This window comes from Dioscorea cayenensis, chromosome 19 (assembly GCF_009730915.1).
Source record: "Dioscorea cayenensis subsp. rotundata cultivar TDr96_F1 chromosome 19, TDr96_F1_v2_PseudoChromosome.rev07_lg8_w22 25.fasta, whole genome shotgun sequence".
In the NCBI taxonomy this organism is placed as follows: domain Eukaryota; kingdom Viridiplantae; phylum Streptophyta; class Magnoliopsida; order Dioscoreales; family Dioscoreaceae; genus Dioscorea; species Dioscorea cayenensis.
This window is the reverse complement of record NC_052489.1, coordinates 5,992,387-6,020,113: the sequence shown is the minus strand read 5'-3', so window position 1 is coordinate 6,020,113 and position 27,727 is coordinate 5,992,387. Positions and strand designations below refer to the sequence as shown.

Sequence of the window (27,727 nt, the reverse complement as noted above, 5' to 3'; positions counted from 1 at the left end):
TTTGACCTATATTCCCATGCTTATTTCTGCATGCTATGAAGCATTAAGTTTGTATTTATCCATGCATGCTAAAGTATGCCACCATATTGAAATCTTACTCTTATGTGATGCTTACTTTTGTATATAATTGTGGTTTCCTATTGTATGCTTATTTTTGCAATGCAGTGGGTTTGCGTTTTTCATTGGTAATGTGTGGGGACCAAAAAGTGTTTAGTAATGCTGTAAGTGGCCAGAAATGAATAGAGTATTGTGCGAGGACCAAAACGTGAGTAGTGGTTATCTTAGGGTTTTGCTTCTTTTGAATTTTAGTAAAGAGTAAAGCTGCTTGGAAGAAATGCTGCTGTGGACAACTTACAATTTATAGCTTCTCTCCTCATTTTATTTAGTTGTATTGAATTGCTTAAATAAGAGAGTAATTATTTGCATTTGTATAATATATAACATCATGGAAGAATGTGTTATTAAATATCACTATGGAGGAACAATTTCAAGGGATGGAGAGTTAAGATATGTCAATGGACAAAAGGTTGACTTTTTAGTGGACCTTGATAAGTTATGCTATTGGGACTTGTTAGCTGACATGCAGGACTTAAGGTATAACACATTACAACTGGCTCTCTTCTTTGTGGATGATGCAGGAATATTGAAAAATGTGTGTGATGATGAGACCACTATGGCTTTATGTGATCATCTAAGGAGACACTCCAATGTAGATGTTTATGTTGAGAGTACTATGGAATTAAATCCCAATGGGGAAAATGAAGTAGGTGTTTTGAATTTGGAGTCTAATATAGTGAATGAAGATGAAAATGATGAGGAGAGATTGGTGGATGTTGCATTTGTAGATTATGTCTCAGATGAAGATGAAGAGAGAGAGCAAGGTAGGGATATTGTAAGCAAATATGGCAATTTGAAGAAGTCAATACAAGATGAGGGTAAGGACAATGATGAAGAACAGTCTGGTGATGAAAATCCTAGTGGCTCTACATGTGAAGGAATGGGATACAGTGAGAAAATTACAGCTAAGGATGGGAAAGTTTCTGGGTATCAAAGTGACTATATTGAGTCCTCAGATCCTAGCAGTCATGAAGATATAAGTGAAGGTTATGATGGGGATGGTGCAAAGTGGCATACTTCTATGAACAAACACTATGATAATAGCATGCCATTAGATGATTTCATAATAGACCTTAGGTTTGTAGACTTAAAACAATTCAAGCGTGAGCTTGTTGCTTCCTCTACAAGGAAAGAGTTTGAGTTCATTTATTTAAAGAATGATACAGTGAGGGTGAGGGCAAGATGTTCAGCTAAAGACTATAAATGGCTAATTTTATACTCTTGGTGCAGTGCAAGGAAGCTATTTGTAGTAAAAAATTATGTGGGTCAGCATTCTTGTGTTTTGAAGACAACTAAAAACGGGTCATAACCTAGATTGTTGCTAGAAGGTTTGGTGATGTAATCAGTAGCATGTCTTTTATTAGATCAAGACACTTGAAGTCAATGTTGAGGAGGGAGCTAGGTGTATTTGTGACAAATAAAGCGTGCAAAAATACTAAGAGATTTGTGCTTAAAAAAATTGAGGAGCAGTTCATAAAGGTAATAAACAACTATGCTAAGGAGTTAAAGGTGTCAAACCATGGCAATAATATTGAAGTGGTTTTCGAAAGAAGAAATCCAGAAGAGCTACCTGTCTTTCAAAAAATATATATGTCTTGTAGCTGCTAGAGATGGCTTCCTTATTGGTTGTAGGAGATTCATAGGGTTGGATGGTTGTTTTTTGAAGGGCTTAATGAAAGGCTAGCTACTAGTTGCAGTTGGGAGAGATGGGAATAATCAAATGTTCCCTATATCATGGGTTATTGTAGAGAAAGAAATAACAAAGAGCTGGATATGGTTCATTCAACACCTCCATACTGATCTATGCATTAAAAATAGCCTAGGTTTGTCTGTGGTATCTAATATGCAGAAGGTTTGTAGTCATTTCATGAAAATATAACTTTAATTGCTATCTATCCTAATACATGGCTCTGATTTTGTGCAGGGGTTAATCCATGCAGTAAATACACTCCTACAATTAATTGAGCATAGGATGTGTGCAAGACACATCTAAGCTAAGTGGGGAAAGAAGTACCAAAGTAAAGAACTGCAACTCCAATTCTGGATCACTATAAGGTCCACCAACCTACCTGAGGTGTACAAGCAACTGGAGAAAATGAAAACTTTGAATGGGAAGAAAGCGTGATGTGCAGGAGTTGTTAGAAAAATGGCCAATCAAAGGTTGGTGTCAAGCTTACTTCACTGATTTGGTCAAGTGTGAGAATATTGACAACAATATATCTGAAACATTCAATCGGGTGCTTTTAGAGGCGAGAGGTAAGCCCATTATTTCCATGCTTGAAGAAATGAGACAATATGTGATGAATAGGATAGTATTGAAAAGAGCTTTTCCTATGAAATTGGAACATGACTGTGGGCCCAATATAGTTAAAAGGATTGAAAAAGAGAGTAATAACATTGCAAAATGGTTGGTAGAGTGGAATGGGGGTGCATGCCATAAGGTATTTTGGGATAATTTGGTGAATCATGTAAGAGAAGGGTATGTTGTAAGATTATGCAATCATAGTTGTTATTGTGGAAGATGGGATAAATATGGGATCCCATGTCAACATGCAATTGTCATAATTGCATTCTCTAGAGCAGACCCAATCAATTATTTATCTGCCTGGTTCAACAAGGACACATATCTAAGGGCATACCAATACCCTGTAAGCCCATTAAGAGGAAGAATGTTTTGGCCTACAAGTGATAGAGGACCACTCTTACCACCAATAATAAAAAGGATGCTTGGCAGATCTGGCAAAAACCATTAGAAGGGAAAAATAGAAACACAACAACAATGTCTAGAAAGGGTAGAGTTATGAAGTGTGGCATTTGCCATGCTGAGGGTCACAACAGGGTGAGGTGTCCAAAAAAACTAAAAACAGATAAGGTTTTTAAATCCCACTAAATTATTACGCTTTTAATATGAAAATCAAAGAACAAGTCCACTGGTTCAAAGGAAACAGAGGTGACAGGAGCAGCACCAACAAAGAAGAAAGTGAGAGTTGCTACTTCTAATATGAAAATCAGTAGACTAGGGGTAAGTGATAGTTATCTTAAAGTTAAATAATTGTACATAGTTCAATGGGATTAACAAAATTTGTCTCTTTTATGACATAGAATGATCCAAATGGTGGGGTTATTGTTGAAAGAGAAAGGGAGACACAATTCTTCATTCATCACAATTGGTGCATTGTTTGTAATATTTGTTTTCCTAACTATTGTGATAATTGAATTTCTATTTTAGTTAGTAATTTTTATTGTTTTGTAAATTTGAAATTGACAGGAAGAAAGTGATAGAAGGGTTGCTGCACTGAGGGCTCATTATAACCAAGGTGAAAGGCAACAATTATCTACAACAATTGAATGCCCAGAACTATCAACACAACCAAGCATCACGATGGCTGAAGGTGCAGGAAGCCCTTAGATCTAAAACCTTTTGCCAGGATGTATTTTTGGAGAATGGTAGATGGCCAAGTTTTGTTTTGAACACCAATTGTTTAGCATGTATGGAAACATACACTTTTTGCAATGTGAATGAAATGTTTAGACTTCAATAGTAATGTATGCAAAAAATCTTCTGATTTCTAGATGTTATTTGTTAATGAATATGGAATTGTATTTTAATTATGTTCAAACTTCAATGAAGATGTTAATTTTGTTTCTATATCAATGAAATTGGAATTGTATTTTAATTGTATATCATTGTGCAATCTGGTTGTATGAAGAACAAATTGTTCAATAGATTAATTGTGTATGTTTGAAGTGCAGGACCTATAGTTTTGTTGTTCAATGCTGGTTGCTTATAGTACAAGATCTGCATCAAGATAATGGAAATGCTTTGCTGCAATCTGGATCCTTATTATCTAATCTGAAAATGTTTTTCTTTATTGTGGATAATGTGCAGTTCTGGAAATTTTTTGCAATGGATTAACAATAGACAAACAATTTGTTACATCACTTTGTTACATACAAAAATCCAAATGAAAAAAACAACATATAAACAAAAATTTGGGCAAACTATGATTTGGTCTCTGTTGGAGCCGCCACATGTTCTCACCAAGATTTTGATTTCAAGCTTTCCAAGATCTTAAGTTCAAGCTTGTCATGAGTTGAGTCAACCAGAGTGAACTGCAATGGAAACAATGAGAGCTTGGTTTGTCAGAGGATTTCCGGTTAGGATTATCATGGCAGCAGTCGGTCGGCGGGAGCCGGTGGTGGAGATTTATGAAAGGGATGAGGGTGGGGTCTAATTTAGAAAGAGAATGGGGTGACCTTCTCGGATTCAGATCCAATTGGGAGGATCCAAATTCGAAAAGGTTATATTAGTGGCCATATTAGGATAAATAAGTCCCATGTATGCCACCTCACCCAAAAAAACCTTATAAAAAGCCACGTGTCTCCACATCAGCATATTTTGACAGCAAATCACACAGCCGTCAGCTTGAGGGACTACATTGGCTCAAATCAAACATGTAGGGGGATTTAAAATGCATAAATTAGAGTAGAGGGACGGAAAGGCACATTTCAATAAGTACAAGAACTAAAATGGGAATTTTACCAAAAAGAAAATGGTTATGAACAAAGCTATGATACAAAGTAAAATACAAAAATTCCATCAAATGTTAGGCCAAAGGCATAAAAAGGGGAAACCACAACTGACCAAGATAAACATAAATATCACCCAAATACAATATAATTAATAAAAAAATATTTAATAACTGAGGGATTAAGGGAGAAGAGGAATCTCACCTGTCAATTCTGACCATCTTTCATTCCAGATCCATAGGGAAATTAGGGTTTCTACCATTACTAAGTGAGAAAGGACAGTTACAAACCCTAATGATTAACAAAAAAAAAAATACTTAATATCTAAAGGATTAAGGGAGAAGAGGAATTTCACCTATTACATGATTGTGTTTGAGCTCAACCCGGAGATTTGGGATCACCAGGAAGATTAGAGTTCTCTGATCCTCTTGACTTCCGGCACCACAAGAAGATTAAGGTTTCAACCACCACTGAGAAAGAATGGGAGAGAGTGAAAGAAAGAAAGAGAGACAGAGAGCTAGGTAGGGTTCTCTGATCCTTTTCCCTTCTGCTACCGTCGCAGGATTAGGGTTTCGGCCAGTACTGAGAAGAGGAGAGGATGGAGTGGGAGAGGTAATCAATTAATCATTCATTGTAATTATTGAATTTTTTTTAAACCCCTAATAAATGATAGAAGTTGGTTATGATCCCAAAAACTTAGAAAAACCCATAGACACGTGACATTTGTTAATAGTTATAAGAATGCTTTGAATATTTTATGTTTCTCTAAGGTGGGATGTGTTTCTTGTTATTATCTAATTAAACCAATCTGTTAATCAAGATTAGCATTATTATGAAAAGCTCAAACGATTGACAATGTGCCAAATGTCATGTGGAGAAGGTTGAATGCACTGCTATTAGTGGGGGATATCTTTAAGTATCTTTAAGTATTTTAGTACATTATTTTGATTCAAGTGTATTTGTATATTTTGCTTTTGTTATTATGATGTGATATTTAATTTTGTATATTTTGTCCTTGCATACATTTTATTTATTTATTTATTTATTTATTTTATTATTATTATTTTATGTGTGTGTTAGTGCTATATAGCCATATACTTACAAATTTTGTGAGAATATAAATTAGTTTTTTTACATATCTTTTTATTTTCTAAAATAAATAGAGAAAAGATAATAAAGAATAATTTATCTTTTATAAAATTTTTAATTGATTTTTGGTGTGGGTATTATGCAAGCAGATAAGGATGATTTTGAGGGCAAATAACCAAATGCCATTTTTATACGATCATACAAACAAGTTTTTCATTTTGTGGGCTGTTAAACAAGCAATTAAAAAAAAAGGAAAAAAAACTATATTAAATTTGTAAATTTTGTTGAGCACATTATATATACATGTATACATACTATGATGTTTATCCCTTTTTAAGTTTTTTTTTTTAACAAAGTTGGCAAGCGATAAAGCAAAAGATGAGCTTATATGGAGATGCACCAATTATAGTTTCTTGACTAACCTACTAGAGATAACCCTCCCCTCCCCCGGGAAAAAATGCAATCCTAGAGGGAAGAATGAGAGGTATTCCTCATACAGAACTCTCACAGAGGACCCAGAGAAAGTAAATTGTAATCTAAGATGCTCGAATTCGAGGCCTCTCAATCACAACCACGAGTAATTACCAATGGGCTAGTCAATGGTTTCTCCTTTTAAGTTTTTTAAACTATATTTGGCTTTGTTTTATTGGTTGTTTTTAAGGGTTTTTTTTTTGTTTTCTCTGAGCCCCACCGTCTACCACCCAACTCTATTATTTGTTTATTTGGTTTTGTTTCGCCAATTAAAAATAGGTGTTTGGATTGTGTTTGTATAATGTCAATCTCCACCGTTAGATGTCTTAGTTAGTCTTAGTTATTTTGGTTGGTTAGCATGTAACATGATTTTTTCCCCATACTATAACACCTACAATGTAAGTGTAGGCTTCATACTAAAATACTAAAATATTTACATAAGTGTTGCTTGTAACACAGTGCAATTGTGTGTTACTAAAAATATTTGTAGGATATCATTCTTATATATTAATAATAAGAAAAAAATTACTTATTAGTCACTAGAAATTTTTATTTATTCCAATAAGTCCTTATGACAAAATATTATCCTCTACAGTCCCTCTTTTTTACAACTAGTTCCATTTCATCCTTCCCATCATCTTTGTAAGTTCAAATTCTGTTCGACAACACACAAATTTAAATAGATTCGCCAAATAGTAAGCGGATACACCAAAAATCAAAGAGAAAAACTAAAAACGGAAGGTGATCTAAGAATAGTAAATCAGAAATACCAAAACCAAAGAGTAAAACTAAAAATTGAACGTGATGTAAAAATAGTAAAACCGAGGTTATCTAGCCATTGGATTTAAAAATAATTATGGGATAAAGAAGGTACTTCCAAAGGATTTAGAAAAATCAAAGGTCTTTTTAGCCCAATGGTAAAGTTGTTTGGACATTTTGAGCAATTCCTCTAATAATAATAATAATAATAATAATAATAATAATAAATAAATAAATAAATAAAAAAATAAAAAAATAAAAGCTGAATATAAACTTTCTTTATTTGTTTCGTAAAATTCTGGATTTTTTTTTTTGAAAAAGTGAATTAACCACATTGATTAAGAAAAGAAAAGAGTTACAACAAAAATGGAGAGAAAATCATGAGAAAGGTTCTACTGACAATGGGGCAAAAAACAAAGATAAAACTAAATCCTTAGGGGTATAAGAATAATCCCCTAGGTATGTCAGCACTTCAACTAACTACTCCATGCTGGTGTCTATGGTTTCCTCGTGACTATCACTTCCATCCTCTAAATGAAGCCCCATATACTGTAAGCTACGTCTTACTACAACAATGATATTCTCCAATTTTAGCTTTTTTGCCTTTGGAGCTGTGGTCAACCATAAGAGTAGCATGTGATCGATCTTCAAGATAATTGAAAAGGATGGAAGTATCTTAGCATTAAAGATGCTAGCATTTTGTTCAAGCCAAATATTCTAAACAATAGCACGTGATAGAAGGCTCACAATCTTCCTAAGGGATGGACTGAGAGAGAATTTCCAAGTAGTCCACAGGTCATCCAAAGATCTTGGAAGTCGACTTATCCCAAATAATTGACCAAAGTTTTTCCATACCTGCTGGTGAATGGAAACTGAAGCAACAGATGATCTGTTGTTTCAATTGCCAAATGGTAAATTACGTACATTGGAGTAGTGAGGTTATTGCACCTCCACTTGGCCAAGTTCTCTAGTGTGAGAATGAGGTAATCCTAAGCTAGGCAATTGAATAAATTAATTTTTCATCTCATGTACCTTTCCAAATAGTTTGCTTCACTTGGCATCTAGCACCTCCATCATTCAGAAATCTATAAAAAGATTTAACAGTAAAGCTACCATTAGCAGTTAGGCACCATCATTTGTAATCGTAGTTCCCATGGTCTTAACTACTAACCCTAATCAAAGATTTCAAAAAGTGTTGGATCAACAATTAGTGGAGCAGTTTGTGTGGACTGGATAAGGTCCCTTATTGTAGCCAACAGTTGTTGAGAGTTTGTAAAAAGCTCCAAACAAATATTTTTCGGGGTGCAACCATTGACTCATCTATCTAGCCAAAATAGAGTGGTTGACCCATCTCCAACCACGTGAGTGATACAAGCTTTAAATGCTGGGAAGCAATTCAAGATACCATTCTGAAAGAAGGATCTTTTGTTAGGTTGTTTGAGGTAAAAATTCCATATGGGCCCATCCTGGTAGTAGTTGGATATGAGCGCCTTGGAGCCGCACCAGTTATCCTCATAAATAATTTTCCACTACCATTTTCTAAGCAGTACATTGTTGAAATCCTCTGGGTCCAATATTCCCCATCCTCTTTGTTCACATGATTTGCACATCTTCTTCCAACTGACAAGTCAGCATCCTGATTTCACGTGTTCAGGTCCAAACCAAAGAAAGTCTCTTTGTAAGTCAGTCAATTGCCTTTAATGACCCATTGAGCAAGTTTAAAGATTAACATCTAGTAAGTAGGAATGACCGAGAGGACTAAGTTGACAAGTGTGAACCTGCTGCCAAGGGAGAGAAGTCTGGATTTCCACAAGGCTAGGCGGGATCTGATGGTTGAGATTAATGTTTCCCAATCTTGTCTTCGAGGTCGCCTGCCTGAGATTGAGACCTAAAGAAGCCTAGTTTTGAATGTTTACATCTTGAGTTTTTTTACTAGAAGTTGTCATTTCGTCCGGTGATTGTAGACCAATACATCCCCATTCCCTGGACAAGAAACCAAACAAACAGAAAAAGTAAAAAGTTTTGAATGTAATTAGACCTTGTTTGGATATGTTTTTCATTTTTTTTTATGGGTTTAGCTTATTACGGAACTCAAGTTACTTGTAAATATTTTTCATTTATCTAAAAAAGCTTATATGAAATAGGAGAAGTGGTGAAGTACTCCTTTTGGCTATATTTATAATTACACTTTAACTAATTTTAAGCTAATTAAAAAGATTAATTAAAATTAGTTAATAGCCTTAATTTTATAAAAAAAAATTATACTAACTTTCCAAAATTACTCTTATTTAAAAGTCTATCAAGATTCCATTAATTTTCCTCTATTTTAATTTCACCTTTTATTCCATCTCTCAAAATGGTGCTTTATGTTTTTAAAAAAATATTGAAAAGTGTAGAAATACAATGAAGATAAAATTTAGAAAAAGATTATTTAATTCTTTATAGATTTGCTAAACGAACATGTAAAAAAAAGACAGCATATAAATAGGACCTGGGGGAGTGAGTGATACAACCATTTTTGGTAAAAGTCAGGAGGTTGGTGCTCACGACAAAAACGCTTCAAATCCCCCCCTAAAAGTACATGCATATATTATTATAACAACTTTACTCTATAAATTGATAATTTTCATTCAGTATACTTTAGGAGTCACAAAGAGAATATATAATTTTTTTTTCTATTATCTTTTTTTACCGGTAAGAGAGGGGAGGAGCCCCATAAGAAGTAGCTTTTTTTAAATTTTTTATATAAATATTTGAACTCAAAATCACTTATTTATACGTCTTAAGACTCTACAATTTAGACCAACCCTATTGGCATATGTTAGTTTTATTTATTTATTTATTTATTGTGGTTTTCCATAATTTTTAAAAAATTATCTTATTTCTTTTTATATTCCATATGCATCCAATGATTTTTTGTTATTTGAAATCAATATATTACTATACTATGAAGATTTTATGATAATGTTATAAGGAATAAAGCCATGTCCAGGTAAAAATGAAATAAGATTTATGTTATTGTATGTTATAATAACTTTTTTTCTTTTACTTTTCAGTTTAATTTTGTTCTTATTTACTCATTTGAGTAATGCTATTGTTTCCTACCAGACTTCCCGAACTGCTCACCCAAATGAGTTGGCGGCTAATCTCTTTTCTAATCAACAGCATTTAAAAAAATAATAATAATAAAACAAGGTTGGATGAAATGAAGCCCTAAATCTAGTGTCCTCTCACCTGGCTTCTGGTCCCCCTCTCATCGCCTTGGCTCCATCTCTTGTCGTTGGCCTTCTGGCTCACATCGTCGACATGGCCGTCCCGTCCCGTCCCGGCTGTCGCTGTCACCATGGCTAATGACCTTTTGATCTCTTTGATTCTTTTGATCCTCTGAAGAAGGGTAAGTGGCAAAGAAAGTATCGGTGGGAGTGAAGATGTTGGGCAGATTGCTGGGAAGCAACAAATAGTAATGGCGGTGATCTCTTTTCTCTTTTCTTAAGATATAGATTTAGTGATTTTTGCTCCTTTTTTTTTGTAAAAATTTGATTGTTGTGAATTGGAGGCAAGCGTTCGATCTCTTTGTTTGATTTTTGTCTATGTTTTCTTTTCTTTTTTGTTTTGTTTTTTTATCTCGTCTTGTTTTTGACGAAAAATCCTCTATGTTTGCTTTGTTTCTTGATCTCGTCTCTATGTTTGAAGGAAATCAGAGCTCTGTTTTCCAATTACTCGTATCACCGTCACATATTGGTTGATGCTGAAGAACACCAGAGATTCTTTGAGAAAATCATTGTTCTCCTCCTGACTATTGATGCCACACCTAACTGATTTCAAATGCATTTATCCCAATTGTTTTTCAAGTTATCTTGTGCCTTTTAGTAATATTATTTTAATATATATTTTATTTTTCCGAGAAATATCCTCTATGGTGAACAGATTTGTTGCTATTTTGATTTGTGAGATGATACATCACTTTCATGATTGCATTGTTCAGCACCTGCATGCTCCATGAGGAAGATCTGCTTTTGATTCTTGACTGTTGCTTTTGGCTTGAGAACATTGAAAGTAAAAATATTGCTTTTGTCATCCATGAGATTTATTTGGCCATTGCAACTGAATTGTACTGCTTTAATAAACCTTATTGTTTAATATCTCAATGTTTGTTTATGTTGTTCCTAGATCAAAAGAATGTGTTGCGGTCTCATACCTGATATTCTAGACTTCCATAAGTAAACCTTCATATTGTAATTGATTTTTCTAGGTCTAAGAAAAATGTTCTTAGCATATGCATTGTTGATATTTCTCTTAAATTTTTGGAAGAAAAGCAACCTTCAACCTTGGGGTACTGCTAGCATATGTGATGATTGCCAAGTTCCATAGAGCCACAAGAACACTATAAATAATGTATATTAAGTAGCATACTTCAGCATGCCATTTAGTGTATATGTTATGGATGATTATACATCGAATAAGTTGTTGCATTTTTTACATTGGTATATCAAATGAGGGTGGTGGTTTAATGGATATGGTAGATATTTTTATTTGATGCACCAGAAGGTAGCATCTCTTGAATCATGTTTTTTTCTTTATTTCTTTTTTCATTCTTTTTCTTTAGGTGATTTGCTTTTGCTGCATATCAATCTAGAATTTGTTAAAAACTGCTCGTTTATCTGATTGGGAACTAATTCCCCTTTTTGCATTTTTTGCTGTTGTTAGGGACTGGATTACATAATTCGAGCTGCAAATTAGGTCAATGGTTGTAGAACTAGAAGGTATGTTGGATTTTCCTGCAATCAAACTAATCTAACATCTTAATCGATATTTCTGAGTTGTTTGATTTGCCAGGCAACTACTCGAAGCTATGATGGCCATGCAATGAATATACTGACATTATGGCCAGATATGCTTGTTCAAATTCTAGCACTATGCTTTTCCATCAAGGAGGTGACCTTCCTAATTGGTTACTGATGCTGCTGCCAAAGCTGGCCTAGTGTTCTAGTCTTTTTCTTTTCTTTAGCTTAAGCTCAGTTTGTAAAAAAAAAACTCCTTTCCTCATTGACACTTATTAGCACTTATGTGAATCAGAATCAGAAATGTGTAATCAAAATGCCTTTTGTATTAACAATAATATTGTAAATATGAAAACTATGAATTATAAATACGAAAATTGTCTAGATTTTGCTGAAATGTAGATTTTCTGCAATGATTTTTGCATAAACCAGGTTCTTCTCTATCTTTAAAATCTGTCCATGAAATCTGTCCATGTAAATATACACATGAAACTTAAAAATTCAATACACATGAAATCTGCAAATAGAACACGTGAAATCTGTCCATGTAATATGCAAACACAATCTGTCCATGTAATTAAAATCTACAAATAGGTTACATGAAATCTATCCATGTAGTCTGCAAACACAATATGCAAATAGAAAACATGAAATCCGCAAACACAATCTGTCCATGTAATTAAAATATGCAAATAGAACAAATAAAATCTGAAGAAATTCAAGCTCATAATTATGAAAATGGAATACATGAAACCTAAAAATTCAATACATAGTTGCTTTCATCCAAGCCATGATAGAAATTTAATACACATACTTGCTTTCGTAAAAGCCACAATAAAATTCAATACATAGTTTTGAAATCCAAATAACTACAGTACAAAAGATATATTTCTGCAAAAATCTAACAAACTAGAAATCCAAAATAACATTGGATCTGCAAAGAAAACAATGACCAACTGTTAAAGATCAAGGTGAAAATAAAAACAAAATAAAAACAATTATTCCAATTGCTTCTTCAACAACATGCTTACCTCGGTAACAAGGCTACTGTGCTCTATCAGTCATTGTCAGATGAGTTGGTGGTATATTCTGCTACAAATATTGTATGAACTTTTAGCGATCTAAACCATATGTATTGAAATAAACCTTTCTAGTTACTTGTGATGAAGAATCAGTGCCAATATTTTGTAAAGTGAAACTAGCGACATACATATTCAAGGCATTTGGAAGAGAATTTGTAAAGTGAAACTAGCGACATACATATTCAAGGCATTTGGAAAGAGAATTTGAATTCACCTAAGAAAAAAATATATTAAAAATATTATACACAACAGCATAACAAAAATACTCTTAGATAACATCATATTACCACATTTTCTTGAGTACAAAGTTATTGTGTGCCATCTGGAGTTTGTGCATTTCCCTTAGGATGACTCTTCTGAGAAAATAAAAATATAAGTTTTAGCGTAGCTAATATTAAAAATGATATGAAGAGTATGAGTACCTTTTTCTTATTTCTAATGATTAATTCTCCAACTTTTGACTTCTTCCTCTTTGATGGTGGTTGACCCTTAGTTCAAACTTTTAAAGGAGTTCAAAACTTTGTCGTTGAAGATGTTGCTTGATGTTGTTCATGATCTTCTTCTAATAACGGTTGCTTTGGATGACTCTCCCAATAATTTGTATCATCCATCAACTTCTCTATTGCCCCATTCACAAATTTCATTAGAAAATTATATTTCTTAGTAGATTGTGCTCCAATTTCAACAGCTTTGGAAAAATGAGAGCATAAATTATTATACCGCAATTTTTGTTCACAAGTGTCTGTATCATCATAACAATTCATCACATAAGTATGTCTGCGTTTGATATCCTTTCTCCAACAAGGTAAAATATATTGAGGTGAAGCTCTTTGACATTCTTCTTAATGAAACCTTGCAAATATGTCTACAAATAATTCCTTTGAACTCAAACAAACGGCATGAGCATTTAGTGTCAAATTCAACTTCATTATGATAGACATTGAATACCACTTGTTTTCTGAGTATGCCTTCTTTTCCTTTGAAAATATCTATCACCTGAAATATATGTAATGACCCATCTGAATTTATAAGTGCAAGATTGCAATATAGCATTCCTCCTAATTCATCTTGAAATAACCCAAAAATTTTATTTGTGTAGGCTTCTTGTAGTTGCTTCTCAAAATGACAATCAGTTAACATGTGAAAGCTTGTGTTAAAAGAAGCAAAATCTACTTTGTTTTCCTTTTCAATCTTACTTTTCAATGCATTGTCATATTGCTCCACAAATTGCTTTAAAGATGTTGTTGGAGAAACATAGCCATAAAAAAAACATCTATGCTTTCACTTCTTTGTGTGGTAGACATTCCAGCACAAAAAATTCCTTTAACATAGATAGGAGCCCATCGGTGACGAATTGTATATAAAAAATTCAACCACTCATTTCTTTCAACATTGTAGTCCTTTATCATCTTCAACCAAGTATCTTCGAATTCTTAAATATCCATTGCCTCATAAACGATTCTCTTTAATACCTTCTTTATTTCTTTGTACTCATTTAACCCTCCAAGTTTCTCAAGAACTTTCTTCATTATATGTCATAGGCAAAGTCGATTATGAGAATTTGGGAAACCTGCCTTAACTGCACCTTGAATAGCCATGCATTGATCTGTAATCATTGCCTTAGGAGCCTTAACAGCCATGCATTCTAACTAAGTATTGAACAAGCAAATATAAGTTTTTGTATCTTTCTTTGACAATAAACCACATCTGAATAATATAGTTTGCCCGTGATGATTTACAATAACATAAGCAATAGGCATGTCATACTTATTCGTCAAGTATGTTCTGCCAAATGATATAGTGCACTGTCCATTATTACCGATTATAACATTAATCTTGGCTTGACAATTCATCTTAGTAGATAGTTTTGGCTTGAAAGCATTTTTGGCAGTGGATATTCTTTTGGCACCTCTTACACGTGCAAGTGTGTAATATTTCAATTTTTCATCTTCTCCTGATCTTGTACTTCGTTTAGAAATACCAAAACCTTCTTACCGATCATATTCGATGTATAGATTGTATACTTCTTCTTGAGAATTGAGCTTCATGCCTGCTTTTGGAACAACTTTTTCACATGTTGGTACTTCCATATTTACCATTTCTTCATTATCTTCATTCAAAATTTCTAAACTTGAAGACCTAGCTTCTATCCCCTTCTTGCATGGTTTAGAGGGTCCAATTTTTTTGTTCTGCCATAATATTCTTGATTTGGATGATGGGATACCAAAAAACCCTATATAAAATATCACACAATTAATGTTACAGGTATCTCAAAACAGCAAATCAATTTAGAAATTACCACCTGAAAATGAAAAATAATGGTTTTACAACAAATCAATTCAAAACAATATAAACTCACCCGTAGATGAAAAAAACAAGTGGCATAGCAAAACTAATTGAGACAACTCTTTCTCTTTTTGGGATCCGTAGATAAAAATATTTGTTTAATTTCAAAAATTACTCATCAACAAAACATGGACAATCAACCCAGCAAATAAACAAAATCAAGATCGAAAACAAAGCATACCTTGAGTGTTTCTTTGTAGATGGAGATTTTTCACTAAGGAGTCGAAGACTAAAGACTGATGACAGTAGCGGCATTTACCGAAATAGCTGGGATTGGGGTGAGGGGACTACAGAAATAGGATGAGGACGGCAGTGGTGGTGAGAGCTTGTGTTCGATGGCGGAATAGAATGACGACGCCGGCTGAGATGGTAAGAGAGTGGTGATAGCTTGTGTTCGACGATGGAAATAGGATGACGATAGTGCGGTAGTGAGAGCTTGTGTTTGACAGCAGTGATGGAGACGATGATGATGGTGACGGCGGGAGTGGCGAGAGTAGGACGACGGGAGAGAGAAGAGAAAAGGTGGGAGAGATATGAAATTGTTATTATTGTCATTATCATTATTACTATTATTATTATTAGCTGACTAGGAGATATGAGGGTTTGATGACATGATGCCACATCAGCTACCAACTCATTAGGGTAAACAGTTCGGGAAGTCTGGTAGGAAACAATAGCATTACTCTTATCTATTATCTAAGTTTAAGGTGAGCATAGCAGACGTTAAAGTAAATTTTATACTTATAACTCTGTTGACCGATCACATTCGCAATAGAAGTATGGTAACTCTTTTCTTTCTCGAGAAAAGATCAAGCGATCAACTCTGACTCAAAATGGTTGAAGCGCGTGGTTTGTCCACATAATTAAAAAAAAAAAAACTGTTGATCAATAGAAGTGATTATTTAAAAAAATTTCTCATTAAATAGATTTCTAATTATAAATTTTAATTTTTATTTATAAAATAAGTATTTATAAAAATCTCCTTTAACAAGTTTAAACTGTACCATCTCCACCACAGAGTTTGTATTTTGTGGTTCAATTTGAGACTTCCCAAATGTTATTTGTCCATTTTTCACATTTATATATATATATATATATATATATAATAATAATAATAATAATAATAAAAAACACTAAAAAAATCTTTATGTTCTTTCAATTTGACCATGTGATCTTTGGACTTTTTAATACCCAAAATTCCATGTATTTTGAAAATTTGACCATATAGACTTTTGTAAACCGGATCCTTAAAAAATTATCTGTGTCCGATTTTTCACCAACTTCCCTTCCTTGGAAAGGATTTGACATGAATATTCTTTTCATTTGTCAAAAAAGATAAAACTTAAAAAAAAAATCCAAATTTACAATTTCAAGTTAAATAAGTGATATTTGAAAATTCATTTTATTGTCAATAATCTATTTATTACTAGAAATTAATGTTTGGCATGCTATGTCTCAATATTCATTACCTCAAATATATCTCTTTCTTAAATTGATCTATTATTTGAATTTACAATGAATATAATAAATAATAACTCTATTGATTCAGAGGCATCATTAAAGATTTTTTTTTAAAATATTGATATAATTAACTGAATTACTAATTAGTTTGCATTGAGTGAGTTGAAATTGGCACGGAGTCTCTCATAACATGGCAGAAAGCTTATCTATATTTGTAAAAAAAAAAATAAATTGATAATTATAAATTCCAACTTTATTAATATAATAATTATATGTATAAATTTCATTTAACAAACATCTCCATAAGGACCATAATGGAGTTGGCATCACGGTTTTGAGGCTCCCCTTAATATTAAATTTTTCATATTTCTTATAATAAGCCCATAATGTCTCTAAATATTTTTTTAATAAAAAATGAAAACACTAAAAAGTCTTTAAGTACTTTTAAGTCGAAACGTATATGTACTTTGAAAATTGACTTTTAGATCTTACCTATTCAAATCATATCATAAAAAATTATTCATGACCTTTATAACTAAATGCTCTCAAATGAACTAAAAGATATTGTTTTGAAAAATTCTTTTGGTTTGTTAGGATAGGAATAAATATAATTAACAACAAATATAAATTCTGCAACTTAAACACCACCATGTAATGCATGATATTACAATACAATATTTTTTAACAACTTGATATTTCTTATAATTAGTTATTATTTTCTTCAATTAAAAACTCAAATTGCTGATTAATAGAAATTAAGCAGTCAATTTTTTTTAAAAAAAAATATGATAAAAAAATCCCAAAAATTTTTCAATGAATTGATATTCCACCAAAACATGCACTCAAAATTTTATTATTTGTTAATCAATTAACAAAATTTATATGAATATATAGTACATTCTGACCCCGTATTATCCTAAAATATTATATGAAAACTATTAACCCAAATAAACCTCCTTCTAACTTCTGCTACTCCATAAAAACCATATTTTTAAAACCTTATTATTTGCTGGTCAATTGACAAAATTTATAAGTATATATAGTGCCCTATAACTAATTCTAACTATAATATTATATGAAAATTAGTAGCCCAAATGAACCTTCTTAGACTTCTGATATTCCACAAAAACATATTTTCAAAACCTCATTATTTCCTGATCAACTAATAAAACTTATATGTATATATAGTACCCTTTAACTCTAGCACAAAAAAACACAATTATAATCTAATTCTCTATATGTTGGCATTAAATTAAAAGTCAACCCAAGATAATAAAAACATATTAGATCAAATAGCCATCCTAACCAAGTGTAAATATCATATGAAAACTAATAACCCAAATCAACCTCCTTCGACTTCTGATATTCCACGAAAACATATTCTCAAAACCTTATTATTTGTTTATCAACTAACAAAATTTATATGTATATATTGCACTCTAACTCTAGCACTGAAAACACAATTATAACCCTAACTCTCTAAATTTTGGCATTAAATTAAAAGCCAATCTAAGATATAATAAAAACATAAGTGATCAAACTACCATCCAAGCCTAGAGTAAATATCATATAAAAACTATTAACCCAAATGAACCTCTTTCGGTTTCAAAACCTTATCACTTGCTCATCAACTAACAAAATTTATATGTATATATAGGACAAGAGGTGGGCACGGGCCGTCCGGCAACCCGGTCCGGCCCGGAACCAGCCTACCGGGCCAACAACCTGTAACCGGCCCGTTATAGAGACGGGCTGGTTACGGGTTGGCCCACCGGGCCAGACCCAGGTTGCAACCCGGCCCGGCCCGCCGGGCCCAATCTGTTTTTTTGAATTTTTTCCTATTTTTTTCTAAATTTTTTGAATTTTTGAATTTTTTTATTAGGTGGGCCAACCTGGCCCAGACCACCAGGCCCAACCCGCCGAGTCAACATGGAAGCCGGGCCGATTTCGGTTCCCGGCCCGGCTTCCTGTGACCCGGACCCGCCGGGTTCGACGGGCCAAACCGGCCCGACGGATTCTACATCCAGCCGGGCCGGGTTTGGGTCGGTGGGCCGGTGAACTGCAATCCGACGGGTCGGGCCCGCCGAGCCGGTTAACCGGCCCATGCCCACCTCTATATAGGACCATGTAACCCTAGCATACAAAAAAAACACAATTATAACCTAACTCTTTAAATGTTGGCATTAATTTAAAAAACCAATCTAAAATATAATAAAGAAGACATAAGTGACCAAACAGCCATCCAAGCCAAAGTGCATGAGTGGTCAAACACGTCCGTGGCCTTCTCAACCACCATTCAATCTAACCGTTTCCAAATTTCCTGGATCCCCTGCCACCTTCCAAACAGCAAATGCCAAGGATCATCAAATGATATACTGACACGTAACGTTAAATTCACATAGCATGTCCATTGTGTACGTGATCCTTTTTCATGTCATTTAAGGCTAACTAGTTTGGTTGTTGGTTCGAGAACCAAAAAATAAATAAATAAGTAAATAAGTTTTTTTTTAAAAAAAAAAGTGATTAGAGAGGAAATAAAAGAAGACTTAGAAATGGAGTGGTGGATTAAGTCTGTTATTCCTATTTATTAATCCCAATTTTGCACAAAACCTCTGATATCTTTAATTTTCATTAATTTTTTATTAAGTTATTCCCATTCACCTTAAAATTGGTCTGTTTTGCATCACACTAAAGTGAAAATTACAATTATACCTTTAATAAAAATAAATAATAATACGTATATAAATGAACATATGGATTTGTGTATATAAATATTAATACATATAGATGTAGTAATCTTAGCAATATTTGTGCACATCAGTAGTAAATATTTAATCATATTAATATTAATTAAATTAAATATTGTTGTAATTTAAAATATAAATTACACAAATTAATTAAAAAAATAACAACCCATAATGAAAATTTATTGACCAACCTCACAAGAATGTAACAAGAGGATGATAAAATTAAATAAAATAAATTTCTTATTTAAAAACTAAATTAAGCATCATGTTCAAATTTAAATGTGAAGTAACCATCGATCTCTAAATATTAAAAAATAGACCATTTTAATCCCTATAGTTTCTTTTACTCCTTTATGGGGCATAAGGCCTAAATTCTTCTCCATATATGTTTATCTTTTAGTATGTTTAATCTATATACTTGGAAAAAATCGAATTTTCAACCCAAACATAAGAGTCAAATGTATTATGGTTTGGTTATTACAGTGGTGATTTGTAATAATCAAATAGGAAAAAGATATTATGATATAATTTTTACTTTTAATAAAATGAATAATCCACTATTGAAGATATGTGCACGTAGAAGAATATTTCTTCTAAGAAATCAGATTTTACCAACAAAGAGTATGTTCAACCATCATTTTTTTTTTGACCTTTTATATTATGGAAGAGTTAAACTCCTAAAATCCTTTGCATTATGGAAGAGTTAAACTCGTATCTCACTCCATATAAATCGAGGATTCAACTAACATTAAAAACTTTCATACCAATAGTGAATTTATAAGTGATACTACCAAACATGTATGAGCTCCTTTCAGTGGAAAAATAGGGATCTCAAACCGCTGGGCTAAACGCCCTTTGGTACAAAGCAATTTTTTCAATTAAAGAAAGCAAATTAACTTTAAGAAATCTAAATTAAAACAGTACTTTGAAACTGTCCACAAACTGGCAGGTGGCTAAGAGTTAGAGAAAAGTGGTAGCTGGGTTGAGTGGCAGCTAAAGCTACCACCATGCATGTCTTCTAACTCCTAGCTATATAATCCCTTTATAAAAAGCTCACACCTTCTCAATGACCATTTCCATAAAACAACAATAATAGTAAAAGATACACACACACACACACACACACAAGAAGAAGAAGAAGAAATCATATAATGGCACCAACAACTTTCCTTCCAACTGAGGAGACACTGAGAGAGGACTTTGTCAGAGATGAGGATGAGAGGCCTAAGGTGGCGTACGACCAGTTCAGCAATGAGATTCCGGTGATATCACTGGCCGGAGTTGATGGAAAGGAGAGGGATGAGATAAGGAAGAAGATAGTTGCTGCATGTGAGGACTGGGGGATATTTCAGGTGGTTGATCATGGTGTTGATATGGAGCTTGTGGAAACCATGACCAAGCTTGCCAAAGAGTTCTTTGCTCTTTCTCAGGAGGAGAAGCTCCACTTTGATATGTCTGGTGGCAAGAAGGGTGGTTTCATCGTCTCCAGCCACCTTCAGGTTCTACTCTATCTTTTCTTCGAGTTCATATTACCTGTTTTCAAAATCAGGGTATTCTCTGGTTCTGATAACACATGTCAGACTGTGATAGGTCAAAACCAGAGAATATCATATTTCTTGAAACCAGACAATATAAAATCTTTTTCTTCCTCTTTTAATTTTAATTTTAATTTTTAAATATAACAAGTATTTACACGACTCAAATGTGTATGCGCAGATTTAATGCCTCATGTATCTTCATTTTGATTTCATGAGATATGTGCTAAAAGTCTAAACTCCTAGAAAATTAATTTCTCTAAATAAGATTTGAATTCTCATCCTGTCAAACGCCACATTCCCAAAGGACTTTGAAATTTTTGGCCTTCTTTTTTTAATAAATTAATAAAATTTTAAACAATTTGGTTATTTTAGAGTTCTGATACTAAAGATATATTGAGAAAATTTTTTTATGATACAGGAGTGAAAAATATGAGAGTTAGTCATGCTAGAGTTTCAAGCTGTTTTTGGCTCAGAATATAATTTATATTATTTATTTTGGTTTGAATTATACAAACAAGTCGTGGTTCTGGCTGCTGTTTGGTTTGTTATACAGAGTAGAAGACAAACTAGAGTTACTAGATGATATATATGGATGGAGAAAAATCACCAACTTTATGAAAATGAAAGCCCATGTAATAATTCTTTGTTTATTATTATTTTTTTCTCAACTACTGGTTCTCCCTTAAAATTCATCCAAACTTAGTAACATGAGTTAATTCATGTGATAGGGATTTCAAATCACTTAAATAAGAATTTAAATTTTTATGCTACGGAAAAAACACTGGCTATAAGAAGTTTATATTTGTTTTTCATAAGAATTTTTTTTTTACTGGTTTAGAACTCATGGCTTCTAAAAAGTCATTGGGTCAAAAATGCCAAAAAAACTAAGAAAAAAAAAGTTACTGTAAACGCTCATAATGGCAATTGGCAAAACAAGGTCATATAGAATTCAAACTCTAAAAATTAAAATGAAAACATTTTTTTTTTAAAATGAAAACAGGGAGAAACAGTGAGGGACTGGAGGGAAATAGTGACATACTTCTCATACCCAATAAAAGCAAGGGACTACACAAGGTGGCCAGACAAGCCAGCGGGCTGGATACCAGTGGTGGAGGCCTACAGCGAAAAGTTAATGGGCCTGGCCTGCACACTACTAGGCCTGCTTTCAGAGGCCATGGGCCTTGAAAAAGAGGCCTTGGCCAAGGCCTGTTTGGACATGGACCAAAAGGTGGTAGTGAATTACTACCCCAAATGTCCCCAACCTGACCTCACTCTTGGCTTGAAACGCCACACCGATCCCGGCACCATCACTCTCTTGTTACAGGACCAGGTCGGTGGCCTCCAGGCCACCAAAGATGATGGCAAGTCTTGGATCACCGTTCAACCGGTCGCCGGAGCTTTTGTTGTCAACCTCGGCGATCATGGGCCATGTTAGTATTCGTTATTGTACTTAAATATATACGTATTTATTTTAACTTGTATTGTCATTATAACCATCGGTATATAATGGTGCAGTTTTTGAGCAACGGTAGGTTCAAGAATGCCGATCATCAAGCAGTAGTGAACTCGAATTGCAGCCGTCTCTCGATCGCTACATTTCAGAATCCCGCTCCAGATGCCACTGTTTACCCGCTTGCAATCCGGGATGGAGAAAAGCCGGTGCTCGATGAACCCATCACCTTCATGGAGATGTATCGCCGGAAAATGGGCAGGGATCTGGAGCTGGCTAGGCTCAAAAAGTTGGCCAAACTGGAGAAGGACAAGCAGGACAACAAGGCCGTTGATGGTGTAATTCCAACCAAGGGCCTTAATGAAATCCTAGCTTGATTATTATGCTTAATCGCTTATTATATTGCTTTATAATCACATCACCTTCCACCAAAATAAATATCTATGTTATGAGGGGTAATAATGCCATTTTACTTGAATGTACTGTTTTGTTTCATTTACTTCAAATCATGTACTCATACAAACTAAAATCTAGTTTTCAAGTAATGTAATTATTGAATCCATTGTTTTTGGTTTGCAGATTAATGAAAATAAAATTTTCTAAGTAAACTCAGAGCCCTGGTTAAAAGTTATAGCGATGACAAAACTTGAACAATAAATTAATTATCATATTAATCAAGTGGTGCTCACAAGCTTAGTAATATCATGTCCCAAAAGTAATTTTCATCTTTAGGGAAGCAGCATTAAGACATTTGCATCTAAAACTATAAAGAAAAAACTTGAAGTGGTTGTCATTGAAATGCCACCATGAAAAGAAAAATTGGTACTGATTTGAATGGATTGAAAAATTACTGAGTAGAAGACTGAATGATAACTGAAACTTGGAGAACATGCTTTCAGCAAGACATGAAAAACTTTTTAATTCAACTTCATTGACATGTAAATTGTAATGTTTCACAAGGAATTTAACTTACACTCACAATGGCATGGTAAAATCTTTGTTAGAAATACACAGGGCTTTGACATTGTCTGTCGATGTGTGGCATTGAAAGCTGCGAAGATTGAATGTAAATTTATCATTCAAAGGATCATTAAAAATAAGAATTTAAAAATTTGTTTATCATATAACAAAATACATTGTCATTCAACATCTCAATGTTTTTGGTCCTCCATTTGGTTAAAGATGATAAAAAGTATAATACCTGTTATGTTTGGGCATTGATCAACCATTTGCCTCAGCATATCTTCTTGAGAACAGGATTGACTTTTCTGCTCACTTAATGTATATGATGCCTTCGTCCGTGTCATCCTTGTCCCAATCCCCATCATCTTCTAATGAATTGGATTGTTCCAACTGTTCTTTGTCTTGGTTCTCTGAATTTTTTTTCTCCTCTTTTCAACCTATCCAATATTGCGATCACCTGCGATAACCAACATTAGCAATTTGAATCGCCAAAATAAACCATCAGAATAGATAGCTTCTAGAGCAAGAGGTTTTCATGTAAACATACCAAGTGTAAATTTGGCCCTTGAACTATACTCAGAATTTTAGTTTTTGGTCAATGCAAACAAATAAAATGTTCAAAGTGCTATTTGAATAAGGACTAAGACTGCACACTATTTCCATAATCTAGGGCTGTTTTTCACACTCTTAACTTAATCAAGCGGCCAAAATAAACCTGTTTCTGGGTTGAATATCAAGGTGTAGTTCAGTAGCCAAAAGTGCAGTTTCACCTTCAAACTATTGATGTAAAAGAAAAGCCTAAAATTGTTGGGCATGCATCAAGGTTCCTACTATAGTTAATAAGCAGGCTCTAATCCGTGGCATTTGCTGCACTACTTATTTCAACCTCTTGTATCTATAAATCTAACCAATCGTAATGTATAAGAAGTATTGCATAAATCAAGAGCACTTGCAAAAGAAAATTGGTTTTTAAAAGGAAAAAATGCATCTACCCTGCTGCCTCTTTCAAGAGAATCATCTTCAATAAAGCGAATTTCAGGAGTCAACCGCAGCTTCATACGTCTCCCTAGTTCACTCCGGACATACTTGACTTTTGACTTAAGACCAGCAATAGCAACCTCCTTGCCTCTTTCATCGCCAAAAACAGACACATAAACTTTGACAACCTACACATTGTAAAGAAGAAAAGAAGCTTAGTAGTTTAACAGTTATGCCATTGGCAAGTGTACCTTGTCCAACGTTTAAACAGACATAATGCACATTAAAGTGCTGACTACCTCATGCACCCAGCACAAAGCAAGTCCTTTACGTAATTTATTCCAGAAGGGATGAAAGCAAAACATATGACCTTTAAATTAATTCCAACACACCAGTCTCCAAATAATCATTTTAGTTGAAATGTTTGAAATGAAGATGAGCAGATGCGCATGCGAACCAAAGATTGAACCATCAACTTAACACATACTACTGACACTAAGCACATTCTGTTGCTCAAACTTCATTATCTAATGTAGCTACAAATAACTTAAGTGGCTCTAAAACCAACTTAAATGTACCAACTATAATAGCTTCCAAAATACGAAGGGTTAAAATCAAAACATGTTTCCATCTGTATCACTGAGTATATGATCAGTTCAAGGCATAAAAAATATCTACTGACACTTAATAATATTTTGGAAATTCATTTCTTTAACACTTCATCTTTTTTGTCAAAAATTAATTTGTTGCGGGATGTATGGTTTCTTACTTCCCAAGTAAACAATAACACTGTCCAAGCAGACCAAATTAAATATGGCAATATTGAACTGCAGAAACTGCTAAATGGACTTTCTCTATTGAATAAAAATATCCGCAAATAAGAAAAAGTTTCAATAACAATCAGAACAATGGCAGGTTGAATCACACCCGAGCCCAACTAGATAGTTTATATAAACCATTCTGTTTTTTTTTTCCCAACTATTTAGCAATTAGATAGTCAGGTGGGTCTCAAAGTAAATCCAAGCTGAGCCCTTACAGCCCAAAATCTACCAATCATAAGATATGAATTTAATGAAGATAAAACAGAGCATACAACTTAGAACCTACATATGCCTTGCACTATCTCACTCTTAATCATGTGGCTAGTCTAATTCTTGACGAAAGACCCCATGAGCTTAAATTAAGAAAGGATTTGAATTTTGTGCCTTGACCATAATCATTCCCCGGCACACCTTATTGAAGAAATTAAAATTTCAAAGTTTGGAAATAACTAAAGTGGGACATAAGCAACTCAAAAGCAATTAGCATAAGATTTATAAAAACTATAATTTTGTACTATTAGTGATCCAAGAATTACTAGTGCAACAAAAATTGGCAAGATATCCTTAAAACAATAATTTCCCATCTACGCTGCCAATAAATTTATGGCAACTTACAACAGGTATCTTTCACTATTTACAATAAAAAATATAACACTCTCAGTGAAATGCATAGCAACTCAAATCTCCCAAATCAAAAATGTTTACTTCCCTGACATTCATCAATGATCAAAGAATGTTACGTTGTATATGCAATTTTCGGGCATGCGAGAGGTTTTCAAGGCAATCAGCATATTCACATTCCCAAACCAAATAAATCTCTCATCTTTCCACATAAATCAGCCAAAAATGACTTTCCCCAACATGCATATGCAAAGCAACATAATTCAATTCTATCCAAACATCATTACAAATTCAAGAAGACGGCCAAACAATTGCAATTCGAGGAAAGAAAAATCAAATAAAAAGAGAAAATTCCACGTATTTGTGAAACAATTGGATCAATTTTGAATAATTAGGTGAAGAATGGTAACCTGAAGGTCGCCAGAGACCTCGACGTCGCTAATGGTGGTGACAGAGGAAAGATAGCGGTCGGCGCCGAGGGAAGCTTCAGGGAGGATGGCGTACTGAAGAACCTTGTCGGTGAGCAGCATATCAGAGAGCTCCCTCCTGATTTGCTTGGCCACCATCTTCACCCGCCGTTCCTTTGCCATGCATAGCACCCCCATTCCTCCGGTACTCATCCTCAAGGGATTGCAGGGGAGGATGCGGAAGCGGGGAGGGGCAGCGGAGGAGAAGAGGGTCGCCGGCGGGCGGCAGGGGATCGGACGAAGGAGGAGCATTGTGCGTGCGCGTGTGGTTGATAGAATGGAATCGTAGTTCGAGGGAGTGGAGAGCCACTCTTGGATGATAGCGGATTCGGGTATCTCTTTGGAAAAATCCGTTTAGATCCGGATCCGATAGGGATTTTTTATTATTTTTTTTTCTTTTCCTGTTGTTAAATTCATTTTATGGTTTGATATTTTGGTGTGAGAGTTAAATTTGTGAAAGTCCGGAAAATGTCATAGCTCAACTGTATTGGCTCCACTGAAAAAAATATTAGTGTGAGATTAAAAATGCGTGAAGTTCAAATCATGTGGGATATAATCATTAGTGGTAATTGGTCTTTTATTATGGGACCTTGCATTCTGAATTCCGTGTCAGATGAGAGTGTACTGATTGGATGGTTGGACGTTCAATTCCCCATTCAATCCCTTGCCTGTGAACATACCTTTTATAGTGCTTGTCACATTTGGGGAAAAATGAAAAAAATTTTATAATGAAAATTATGATAATAAGTTTGAATAGAAATAATAATATTTTTTTATTTTTTGTGTAGAGAATAATTAGATGATTGGATAATGCAATAATGATGTTTGGCTTCATTGTTCATTAATTGTGACCAATTAATTATGACATTTGGAATAATTTGTGAAATATGATGCAATGATTAGTGTTCAAAAATGTACATTAATTTGTATGTATATATATATATATATATATATATAAACTGAAATATGATAAGGATTCCGCTAATTTATTAAAATATTGTTTAATTTTAAATTATTTCCTTAAATGCACATTTCCGTAATTATTTACGGAAATGCGCATTTTATATTTTTTTATTATTTTTTTTTAAACAGCCGGTCCCACTCTAATTTTTTAATATTTAAATTTAATTTTTTTAAAAAACAGAGGACCCGTTATTTTTTTAATACTAAGTTTTTATTTTTTTAAGAACTGCGGGTCTCGATAGTTTTTAAATTAAAAACATTTTACATTCAAACCCTTATAATTTTTCATTAATTTTTTTCTTATAACTTATTTTTTTCTCACTTCTACTATGTTATTTTTTTACTTTCACTAATTATAACCGATCTGTTAATAATTTAAATAAATAATTTTTAATATTTTTTTCATCATAAGGGGTTGTTGGGATGAATTATTGGTGGCGATTGAGTACCTACCCGCATTCGTGAGAGCCCAATTTGGATGAAATTGATCTTAGCCAGTCCATTTGTTAGGGTGGAGCCCATATAAACCCTCCAAATTCTTTT

General features: G+C 33.6%; 2 protein-coding genes and 1 long non-coding RNA gene across 3 annotated transcripts; 2 read left to right on the top strand and 1 right to left on the bottom strand.

Moving 5' to 3' along the window:
• Window positions 1-10,157: 10,157 nt before the first annotated feature.
• Window positions 10,158-12,000, top strand: LOC120283673. The gene is made up of 3 exons (XR_005543315.1): window positions 10,158-10,435; window positions 11,674-11,729; window positions 11,803-12,000. It is a non-coding gene; the product is annotated as an uncharacterized LOC120283673 (long non-coding RNA).
• Window positions 12,001-20,448: 8,448 nt separating this feature from the next.
• Window positions 20,449-22,933, top strand: LOC120250017 (flavanone 3-dioxygenase F3H2). The gene is given in 3 exon segments (XM_039258752.1): window positions 20,449-20,882; window positions 21,922-22,383; window positions 22,437-22,933. Coding segments are annotated over 3 exon segments (1,122 nt in total). The 5' UTR covers window positions 20,449-20,534; the 3' UTR covers window positions 22,749-22,933.
• Window positions 22,934-23,280: 347 nt separating this feature from the next.
• On the bottom strand, window positions 23,281-26,515 carry LOC120283762 (probable ribosome-binding factor A, chloroplastic). The gene is given in 5 exon segments (XM_039290491.1): window positions 23,281-23,422; window positions 23,573-23,766; window positions 23,768-23,791; window positions 24,327-24,500; window positions 26,165-26,515. Coding segments are annotated over 4 exon segments (630 nt in total). The 5' UTR covers window positions 26,474-26,515; the 3' UTR covers window positions 23,281-23,422; window positions 23,573-23,643.
• Window positions 26,516-27,727: the final 1,212 nt, after the last annotated feature.